This window comes from Gekko japonicus, unplaced genomic scaffold (genome assembly GCF_001447785.1).
Source record: "Gekko japonicus isolate JY-2015 unplaced genomic scaffold, Gekko_japonicus_V1.1 scaffold19, whole genome shotgun sequence".
Lineage (NCBI taxonomy): Eukaryota > Metazoa > Chordata > Lepidosauria > Squamata > Gekkonidae > Gekko > Gekko japonicus.
Window position 1 is genome coordinate 2,381,445 of NW_015164664.1, and position 11,592 is coordinate 2,393,036.

The 11,592-nt window shown below is 48.6% G+C and overlaps 1 protein-coding gene across 1 annotated transcript in view; it reads right to left on the bottom strand.

Moving 5' to 3' along the window:
- Nucleotides 1–454: 454 nt before the first annotated feature.
- RIPPLY1 (ripply transcriptional repressor 1) overlaps nt 455–11,592 on the bottom strand; it is a 42,597-nt gene continuing 31,459 nt past the window's right edge. Inside the window, exons 10-15 of the mRNA XM_015408946.1 lie at nt 7,486–7,686; nt 6,450–6,616; nt 3,738–3,823; nt 2,331–2,486; nt 799–877; nt 455–586 (exon numbers count right to left, since the gene is read on the bottom strand). Coding sequence (XP_015264432.1) covers nt 455–586; nt 799–877; nt 2,331–2,486; nt 3,738–3,823; nt 6,450–6,616; nt 7,486–7,686 — 821 coding nt within the window. The remainder of the gene's footprint in view (nt 587–798; nt 878–2,330; nt 2,487–3,737; nt 3,824–6,449; nt 6,617–7,485; nt 7,687–11,592) is intronic.

Here is an 11,592-nt window from a genome sequence, read left to right on the forward strand (position 1 = left end):
TCTGGAGTCATTTAAAAGTCTGAGCTGCCTTAGTCCAAAATGTCCTGAGGGCTCCCTTAATGGAAACATGGCTTTAGTCCACTGAGGACTCAGGTGGGTTACCTGTACCCCAGGCTGGTTCGAGTAAAAGAGCTGCTTATTTGCAGGTAGCCATCACCATTCCTTGGAGCACTAGACATCTTTGGAGGACTCCAAACTCCACTCATTGCTGGTCCAACTGCAGCCCAGTGTTGCTTCCTTCCCTTCCAGCCACCAAGTGTGTGCTGCGACATCCATCCCACTTCCTCTAAAGTAGCAAGTGCACCTCGTTCTGTCCATTCTCCTATTACAACCAGGAGCAGTCAAGTCCCAGAGTATCTAGGCAGAGGGGCAGTGAAAGTCAAAAAGAACAAAGCGCAAACAAGCCTCATCCTTTCCCCGTCTCACACACGCGGCTTCCTACAGCCTCACATCCTCATCTCCGCATCCAAAGCCACATATTGAGAAGACACGTGGAGACCAGCACGGAGTAGATCACCAGCTCCTTCTGACGCCAGCCCATGTATTGCTCCTCCAGACTCCGAAGCCTCCCCGAGATTTTAGCCAACTGCATATTTTCAAAAGGAAAGAAAAGGGGCGGAAGACAAGGTCAGCAGCAAGAGACCGTGCAAAAGAGAGAAGCTGAAGACCCAGGGCAGGCATGGAAAGGAGGCTCGGGAAGCCTTGCTGAAAAGGAAGGCAACCCTCATGGGGCCTCTCCTGCCAGGGGGAGCAGGAACCCCACCTTGGGGGGGGGACCAATAGAAAACCTTCCCATACTTGTTTTCTCATTGCCAGAACCTCGGTGGTGCCAATTTCCTCCAAGGAGCTTTCCAAGATCACACTTGTCTCCGGGGCACTAAAAGGAAGAAGAAAACAGGACCACAAGTGTGCAGAGAGAGAGAGAGAGAATGTGTGTGGTGTGTGAATGGGGCAGGAGGTTGCCCCAATCACAACACTGGCAGTATTTAAGCCAGAATCATTGCTCTGTCATTCCCTCTGACCTCCCTCTCCCCTTTCAAAAGGGTGCTATATGCAATACCAACTTGGGATGTACAATTTTTTTCCCCTGTTCTAGTTTTAATTTTGTTTTTCCTTGTTGTCACTAGTGCATGTGTTCATTTTCTTTATTTCTTTTTGACTTTGTATCTGCTGGGAACAGTGGGAAACACACTTCCGGGGGGGGGGGCTGAATTACACCACCCAGCTAGGATGACAGCCTTATACACCTCCATTCAAGGGATCCTCCTTGCCAAATTTCAGGCAGAGAAAAGATCCCCATTTTGTGGGCAACTATACTTCTTACTCGCTCAGCCGGCAGCAGCAGACCCTTGGCAAACCAAGGAAGCGGGGAGTCTGAAGTGGGAGAGATGACTCTAAATTGAAAGTCAAACCAAATATACGGGCAAGGGGGGCTAAACCATGACCCTCCTTCCTGTGTATGTGTTTTAACTGTGTATGCGTTTTGTCTAATTACTAAACAATATCTGCTAAGTCCCTCTCTTTACTCTCTCCTCTTCCACTAATCTTCTTGACCTCTGAGCCAGACTCTAGAATGTCCAGTTTGGATAAGCTGTAATAATTACATTAAAGAGAAGGATCACGCAGTTCAGACTGACGGGCAACTCTCTACATAAGACCAAGAGACAGCCCACAGAAGCCTGTCACACTGATCCAAAAGGGGAGCCGCTCTCTGTGCACTTTTGCAGCAAAATGAGTTCTGTCACTAAAGGAAATGGGACTAATGGCGTACAAGAGCACCACAAATTTATCACCATCGCTTTACCCGCTTTTTATATTTTCCTGAAATACTTTTCTTAATGGTTTTATTTTGGGCTCTGAGTCAGGAGGTCAGGAACAAGAAGCCCAAGAGAGACTGGAAAAGATTTTTGACAGTTGGGGGGGCAAAGCTCAGTGGGATTAGGAAAAGCAGAATAAAATAAATGATGCGCAGTGAGCAAAGCGTATGTGAACTTACAGTTCACTTGCATAATTTGTGCAGGTCAGAGAATCCAGCTTTTCCTGGTGCAGAGTTTTGGGATGCCTACCGACACAGAACGCAAAGCTCTAGCTGCAGGCATCAGTCCAGATGTTCGTTCCTTCTCCCCTACCACCCCCATATGGTGCTGGGGATCGTCTGGTCCAGTGCAGCAAAATGCAGATGGAAGGGAGCTGTACAGGGAGGCGAGGGCCAGACTTTTGTAATTTCCAAAGGTTCAGTTACTGCTGCACCAAGCAAATGCACATGCTAAAACCTTGTTAAAAAGCACATGCTACCTTCATGCCCCTTGTTAGAAGCAGGAGAGAATCACCTGATTGGGGCACGGCCAGGCTTCCAGAACAGCTGGAACAGCTGGTGTCCCAGGAAACGCAGTGCCTGAAGGATGTTCTGCAGGGAGAAGATCCTGCCCTCCAAAGGGAATGGAGGAAACTGAGGGGCTGGGTTGGGGGGCAAGCTTGTGTCCAGCCTGCAGGGCACATATATACACAACCATGTCCATTCATCCCTCTAGCCAGGCAAAGAGAAACCTGCCTTGCCTTCAAAACACCATGTAGTAAAAAACTGGGTTCCACTGAATATTTCCATGTGATATCCCCAAAGGGTAAAAAAAAAAAATGACTTCTGAAAAGAGTGCAAACACAAACAGCTACCAATGAAACCTGCCCAGACAGAAGGCTTTCCCACATTCTTATTTTCCTTGCTTGTGTGTTCCTGTCATTTTGAGGGTTTTTTCCTTTTCTGCACATGTTTTACTCCCTCTAGTGGTCGATTCAATATTACATCGCTTTATGTCCAGCATAAAAACCTGTGGTTTCAATCTGCAGGAAGATATGCTGAACACAAAGCACTGTACTATTGAATCGACCACTAGAGGAAGCAAAACATGTGCAGGAATGGAAAAAAACCCAGAATGACAAGAACACACAAGTGAGGGAAATGAGGATGCAGAAAAGTCTTAACACAAAAGGTTTTGTTTCTTTTTTTAAAGTCCTGCTTTGGGACAGCCACTCCAGACACTCTTGGTTAGATGGACCGTTTTTAAAAATGAAGTTCCAATAAACTGAAATGTATTTTATTTATTTATGTATTTATTTATTTATTTCACTTTTACCCCGCCCTCCCTGCCAGGCGGGCTGAGGGCGGCTTCCAAAAACCACACCACAGGGCAATATGAACCTTAAAGACACAGTCCAGTCCTCCGGGTATAAGACTATCTGGTGAATAGGGCTGCATTTCAGGGTCTACATCAGCTGATGCCTGTTTTGTGCTGCTAACCAAGAAGATGCCACCCCGGTTATCAGTAATCTTGCACCAGACAAGAACCAGGAGAAGAGGAGCCAGCTGGAGCATTCCCATAGGCAGAAAGACTTCCATACATGCAGCATGATTCCCCCTCCCACTGCAGCCCTAAATATCCCCAAAAAATGTTGTTCTAGAGTGATCCCATCCCTCCCCAGGAGAAGCATTTGGTTGGGGGGCATTTGGGGCTTCAGTGGGAGGGGGGAGATGAGAATATCATGCTCCATGAGTGGAAATCCTTCCAACTACGGAAAAGCTCCAGTGGAGCCAAGCCCCATCTCTCCCCCACTTTATGCCCCAGTACAGCCACCTAGTGGTAAGTGAAGGACCCTTGAAGGAAGAAGATGGCTTGTGGTTTTGCTGGTTCCTGCACTTGATTGTGTGTTTGCATGCACACACACACACCGCTTTTTCTTACCATTCGCGCCTCTGGCTGACACCACACAGGGCCAGCTGAGAGGTCTCACTCAGGATTCTCTCTTTCCGGGCTTTGCCTTGATGAATCTGCAAAAGCAAGAAGGGGGTGGGAGTCACTCCTCAAAATCTCCAACAGCCTCTGCTGTGAGTTCAAGAAACCCCGCAGGCCTTTCTCCAGGAAAACGCAAAGAAGTGTTTGGCCGCAGCGCATGCCTCAAGCAGTGATTTCAAAACGCAAAGAAGTGTTTGGCCACAGCGCATGCCTCAAACAGTGATTTCAAACACACCCAGTGACACCAGGCAAAGGAGACAGGACACAGTTAACACAGCAAGGGATATTTCCGCTTCCAGTTTGTGGATTGGCGATGGCGGTCGCTCTCCCCGGATCTCGGGGGAGCGATTAGCACACCAGCAGCATGGAGGGGTGCTACCTCAAGTGGCATCCCCACGGAGCCTTTGTGATAGGCTCCAGGCCAGAAGGCTTTTGAGGGTTAGCCACTTCGACGGCTCGATGCTGGAGAATCGAGGCTTCCCTCCACCCCGACGGTCCTGCTGTTGTGTGGCCTTCGGGCACAAGCTAATTCGACCGGGACAAGCGTGGGATATTGAGCGGAATAACGAAAGATGTGAGCGAGGTCAGAGATATGACCAGCAATGAACGTGAGTTCAAATTAAACGGAGTATTTTTAAAAAATGATTACACACACACACCCCATGGGAAAAGCGGAGCACAAAGAGGGATGCCTCTTAAGCGCATGAACAGATAAACGTATTGAAGGGAGGAAATAAACAGCGAGTTTATTTTGAGAGACTTACGTGAGTGCCGATAGTGAAGCAACAAGTTTTTGTAGCCCTTGTGAAGCAGTTTGAAATTGTAAACAAAACTGTAAAATGGCGGCTTCCCGAGGAAGGTTAAAAGCGAAAGCACCAGGCAGTCAGAGCCCAAAACCGGAAGAGGGAGCAGACGTCATGAAGATGTTAGCAGATATGCTCAAGCCGATGATGGAGCAACTCGATGGTATTAACCAGCAACTGGCCTCGCTAAACCAAAACTTTGCTCTACAGCAGCGCCAGCTGGCAGAAATGGAGAAGAAAGTGGAGCATTCGACTGAGAAAATTACAGAGATGGACACCGCAAATAAGAAAATGAAGAAAAGAATGGGAGATGTGGAAACAAAACAAAACCTTCAAGAAAATCGTTTGTTACAGCTGCAAATGGAAAAGGTCAACATGATTCTCAGATTCCAGGGAGTTCCTGAAACTGAAAAAGAAGATTTTAAGAAGACTCTGGGTGAGATTATTGCTCCAGCAACAGGCTTACCAGCGGATGAAATAGTAAAAGATATGGAGACTGCCTATTGGGCTTACTCCAAAAACATTAAAAAAAACAGCCTGCCTGGAGAGATTGTGGTCGGATTTGCAAGAAGACAGACCAGAGATGCTATATTAAAGGCAACCTCAGCAACTCCACTGAAATTAGGGAATACATCCATTAAGACTTTAAAAGACATTCCATTTGAAATTCGTCAAAAGAGGAAAAGCTATAAGGACTTAATCTCTTTTCTTCAAACTAATGGAATTCAGTACCGGTGGGCGATCCCTGAAGATGTCATCTTTAAAATCAACAACAGAAGAGAGAAGATTGACTCCATTTTTAAAGCCGAGGAATTCTTGAGACGTCAGCTGGGATCGGGGGAAGAAACCAAAGACGAAGAAACCAAATCAAGTGACTCTGCCACCTCTGGAACGGATGAGCACTCTGCGGTTGAAACGGGTGTGGGAGCAATGAAAGTTGTATACGATTTTAGAGATCGAAAACCGAAGTAAGGGCAGAAGGACTTTGAAAATCGCCTTTTGAAGTAAAGAAGATGCTCAGAAAGTTCTCTCATAATAACTAACATATTAACATAGAAGCTGTGAAAAACAAGAACTTTACAAGTATATTGTGTTACTAACACTTCAGTTATTAGTATTTAGTTTAACATGAATATGATCTCCTTCTACTGGGTTTTTAGTTAGTGTGGGTATCTTTTCTTTATCCATAGTTGTAGCCCCCCCAAAAAAATATTTCTTTGTAGTTATGTAGTCTTATGAAAAAATAATAAAAATATCCCTTCGGGGGTTTCAAAAAAAAAAAAGCAAGGGATATTTCCCCCCACAGTCAGGCCAACCCTGTCCATCCCCATTACGTATGGAAGGGATATAGCATTCCTCCGACTTAATTAGGACTAATGAAAGGTGCCAAAATGGTGATCTCACTATCTAGACTGACGTCTCCCCAAAGCTGCTCTGCCGCAATTAAATCCCAGGGATGGTCTTAGCCAATGGGCAACAAGGGTAGCTTCCCTGGGCCCCATGATTAGGGGGAACCCCAACCGACTACACCCCATGGAGCCACTTGTACACCAGCTCGCTCTAACAGCCACTCGCATCCACCCCATCCCAGACTCCAGCAGTCAGCTTCCAGTGACAGCTCTCACCTGCCTCTTACAGGGCAAGAGCCACCCCTCGTGGGGAGTGGCAGTGATTCTCGGGCCCCATCTGGACTTTTGCCCAGGGCCCCCAGAATTAAGAAGTCCGCCTCCTAAATCCCTCTCCTTCTTGTGCTTCTCTCCATGGAGCCCAGGGAGACAGCTGCTCTCCCCCCCCCCCTTCTTTATGGTCAACATTTGAACTATAAACCACCTCCCAAGTCTGTCCTGGAGAGAGTTACCATTCGTTTGCGTTTCTGAGATCCAGGTCTGGAAACGAGGCTCGGGATGGGGTGCTCCTCATAAATGGTGGGCGGGACTGAAGTCTCCAGGAGGGGGTCAGCCACGGCCAGGCAATGCTGCCGTATCTGGTTCACCAAGACGGGCCTGAAAGCGATGTCCCTGGTTTCTACGGGGAGGAGGGAAAGGCAAGAGTTGGGAAAGGGTCTCCCTCAGCCCCACAAGGAAACACTTGTTACTGGGGGGAAGAAAGAGACAGGAAGAGATCCAAGTAACCTTTTTCACATCTCTGGAGGCACATGAAATATATCGTCTCTGTAGGCATCTAAGTGGACTTTAAAGGTTGATGCAGACATACACACACACCTGAGACTTGAGGACAGGTCTGGAGGGGCAAGGGCAGTGCAGAGAATGCCCCGTCTTGAGTCTGCAGATTAGACCTCATCATCTTTTGCAGTGCCATCCTAATTGACTTGGAAGGATGCAATGCTGCTGAAGACTGCACAGTTAGTCAGCTCAGGGATTCTATCCAACCCAGGCCACAGTTTTCTCACATTGCTCCCTCACTCTGCAAAGGACAACATCTGTAGCTTGCAAATGCAACAACACCCAATACCTGTGGCTTAACTAGCACCAGACATCTGACCACAGAGGCTTCGTCCCACAGGGCATGGCCAGCAGCAGCCCACCTTCAACGCTTTATTGTAAAAGTGCTGGGGCCAGGAAGTGGCTTCCTCAGCCTCTGCATCTCCAGGTCAAATCAACAGTAAATCGAGAGGTTATCCATATGACACGTGTGACCCTCCTCCATCAACTCCACCTCACACCCAAGGTTTGCAACTTCCAGGCACTCGATGTGTCAATTGCGCTGCTCACTCCCCACGTCACAGGAAGTCAAGGCTGCATCAAGTGGGCCACCTTTGTCCCCCAGCCTTCATGCCCCAGCTGCTTTGGCCTTCATTCCTCACTGTCCAGTGACCAAGCCAACAAATACACAGACAAGGATGCTGCATGAACCAATGGGGTGCATTGCCTTACCTGCTGGCAGAAGCCTATCAGGGACATACATCTGGAAAGATGAAGAAAAGTCCTCTGAGGGGCGTCTCTTTGGGTATCTTGAGCTGGAGTCATCTGCCACTTTCAGCCGGTTGGGAACTCGCATCCTCTTGTTGATGGCTTCTGTAAAGTCCAAATCGGCCCTATCGGTCACACTCCAAACAGGCCACATTCTCTTCTTCCCTGTGGCGGTAGACATAAAACATGTGCCTCTTTGTTCCAAATCAAAAAATTAAAAGACATAGTTTATCTCTTCAAATGTGGTGGATTTTCATTTTCTACATGGGGTGTGGGGGAGGGACGTTCTGCATTTCTGATTTTCACAGCCCTTCCCCTTAAGTAAAGAAAAGGCCATGTGCTACCTGCAATTCAGGACCTATATTAAAGGACATAAGAGAATCTTTCTGGGTATCTGCCCAAGAACTGGACATTATGGTCACACACCTGGTAACTGCAGGGGCATTTTTTTTTTACCCATGTGCTCTTCTCACTGGCACAGGCTCTGATAAACCGCAGCCCTGGGGGACAGCATTTCTGATTTTCACAGCCCTTCCCCTTAAGTAAAGAAAAGGCCATGTGCTACCTGCAATTCAGGACCTATATTAAAGGACATAAGAGAATCTTTCTGGGTATCTGCCCAAGAACTGGACATTATGGTCACACACCTGGTAACTGCAGGGGCATTTTTTTTTTACCCATGTGCTCTTCTCACTGAAAGAGAATCTTTCTGGGTATCTACCCAAGAACTGGACATCATGGTCACACACCTGGTAACTGGAGAGGCATTTTTTTTTACCCATGTGCTCTTCTCACTGGCACAGGCTCTGATAAACCGCAGCCCTGGGGGACAACTGGGGCAGGTGGTTCTTATCAGTGGCAGGGATGGCAGGCGTGTTGCATCAACACTGGTCCGCCGCCGCCTTCCTGGAGCCATCCACAGGGCGGTTTTTACCCTTATGATCTCCAACTAGCTTTAAAACAACTTAGCCATGTTGGTTGTGCATTGCTTTTAACTAAACCACGGCCTGAAATAAATAAAACAGAATCAAACAAGGGCTGAGACCCAGAAATCTGGGGCCGTGTGTGGAGCAAAAAGCTCTTCAGCAAAACCTCCACTTGGGCTGTCAGGTTGGTTCTCTCTCTCTCTCTCTCTTTTTTTCCTAAGCCTTGTTCTTTTTATAGGTGCATCGAGAAGGATGGAACATCAGACTGCTGAGGGAGCTCCTGGGCATTTTCCATCAGGGGGAATAAAGGGGAAGATGAAAGTGAAAATTCAGGTCGGAAGCAGCCTTCGCTTCCTCGATCACACAAAAGCTGCCATCCGCCCTGGAGTCCCTCCTGTCTTTCTGCATCCCTCTGAGTCACTCCACGGCCCCCCGTTACACCGCAGTCAGCATCTGCCCCATCACCTGCAGCCTGCTCTGTTAAGAAGCTCTTTTAAATCTATCTACTCCTGCAAATCACCTGTTCAGAATACCTCTCTGCATACCCAAATGTGGTTCAGGGCTTCTAGAGTTAAGAGGACAGTAAAAAATGATCTTGGAGATCACGCTGCAAGCATCAAGGAGGGGCTGTGTGTGTGATCATCCACAGCATATAGCAATGAGCTCAGCTCCTGGCTCTGTCCTTCAGGGGTGCCCTTAAGCCAAGGCCCCTGTCCAGCATGGGGTGGGGGAGTAGGAGAGCCCCCTGGAAGAAGTGGAAGGAGAAATAAATCAAATAATGTCTGATAAACAGTGCAAAAGAAATCACACAAGTACCAAAAGTACCTGGCGCCCTCTGGTGGACATATGGGAAGAAAAACATATTGTTTCTTCTGTCGGGCTCAGACTCCGCTCCACCCACACATACCCTTGGGTGCAGGGATTCCCCTGCAAGGCAGCTCTGCTCTGTAAACCTGAGAGGCATTCTTCTTTCCTTCCTGGAGACTGAGGGGGAGCAGGCAGCTTAGCCACCAGCCTCCTGGTCACTGGGCAGGCTCAGAGGCTCACACCTTTGGTGAACGTTGAAGTGCAGAAGCCGCAGAATGGCAGAGCGGTTTATTAAACAGCCTCATCCTTTTCACCATCCCGCTGGAGCTCAGTCGCATGGTGAGGCAGTGGCCAGTTTTAAACAAGTTAATACGTACCAGCAGGCAAGGGCCGTTTCTTTCTCCCAGCAACATTGCAGCTGGAGAGAACCAGCGCTGTTTTGCTAAAAGCCATCAAGCGCTCCCAAACCAGGGCTGGTTCTGCTTTGTATGTGGCACTGTAGGAATCGTGCTGAACGTCAGGTTTTGACACAGACAAGGAAGGAAGGGAAACAACACAGGCTGGAAATACAAAGTGCAGTGCTAGCCTAACCCAGCTCACTCTCTAAGCTGCAGACACCCCTGCTTTTGCTATGTATCTGATCATCCAGTGATGCCAAATTCAGAACAGAACTGGGGCTCTGCAGGCATTGCCAAGGGAGTTGCCCTCCTACAGCTTCTTCTGTAGACCAAGTGCCCAGCAGCCTGCACTACTGCAGCCAACAAAGGTTTCTCAAGGGCTGGCACAGAGACTCTCCCTGCCCCCCAAGGCTACAACCCATTGGATATCTGAGGCTGGCAAAGAGCACATGTGGAGCACAGAAAGCAATTTCTCCAGTGTCCATAAGTCCAAAACCTGGTTCAGGACAAGCCATTTTCTTTAAAATCCTCCATCATCATGAGGATAACTGGCCCTTGCTCCACCACCACCCCGGCAGCTGTGTGGGACCTGCAGCCCATCTTCTCTCCGCACACAGCAGGGCAGAGTCCTCCTGAGCCCCCTCGAGATGCACAGTGGTAGAGGATCTGCTCCGCCTGCAGAAGATCCCAGGTTTAGTCCCTGGACTCTCCTGTAAAACAAACTGGGTGGCTGATGTGAAAGACCTCGCTCAGTGCTGCCAGTCAGTGGAGAGAGTGCTGGCCTGGGTAGACCAGTGGTCTGCCTCCGTATAAGGCAGCTTCATGTTTGTGAGTGAGGCTGACAATCAGACCCAGATTGGACAACAAGACCTCAGCTGTGGACCTGATTTGCTTGGCGGCAAGCGCTAAACCAAAACTGACAGCAGAACTAGTAACTCCTTCTAGGAACTTCAGATCAGTCACGTTCTCCAAGAAAAATCCTGGCGTGTCTTCATCTGCCCACAGACCTCGCAAAGCAGGTTCTTCCCACTCCCCCCAACTGCTTGAGCCACCCCCCTGAAATTTTGTTCCTGGGGCTCAGTGAACCTGGGGGACCTGCAATGGGAAGCAAGAATTGTTGGAGACTGCCTGTCTCTTTGCCAGAAATGGAAATGCCATTCCACTGGATGAACTATGCAGTTGGATGCACATCAGGGTGCCAAACATGGTAGAGGAGAAGACGAGAAGAAGAGATTGGATTTATACCCCGCCCTTCACTCGGAGTCTCAAATCAGTTTACAAACTCCTTTTCCTTCCCCTCCCCACAAAAGATACCCTGTGAGGCAGGTGGGGCTGAGAGAGCTCTTTCCAAGAATTGTCCTTGAGAGAACAGCTCTGACAGAACTATGGCTTGCCAAAGGTCATCCAGCAGCTGCAAGCGGAGGAGTGGGGAATCAAACCCGGTTCTTCCAGATTAGAGTCCACATTAGCAGACACCTGGCACAGTATGAGATTGCTTAAACCAACTTCCAGCATGTTTCCAGGCCTGGTCCCTACCCCTGACTAGGGAACTCCCCTCTCCCAGGAAGCAGCAGGGGGTTGCGTCAATTACAAACCTGCTCTGTTCCAGAAGGCACTGGAAGATTCTTGATTAGGGGAACTAACTAAAAGGGAAACCTTACGACCTGATTGGCTGGCTACAGAATACAGAACCACAGTTGATTCTTGGGCCGACCCCCGTATGGAGTCAAAGCAGAGCTGTGCTCACTTGGCCTTTCCCAGAGGAGAGAAGTTGGGTTGCCATCAAGCCTTGGGGGTGGGGGGCAATGTTCCCTCTAAGCTGTGGAGTCTTGTGAGCAAAAATTCTACTCTGTGAGCTACCAGCATCAAAGCTGTGAGTGAGTGATTTAGCTACTGCATAAATTAGTTTGCTCTGGAGCCATCCTTCCTGAGCTAAGACA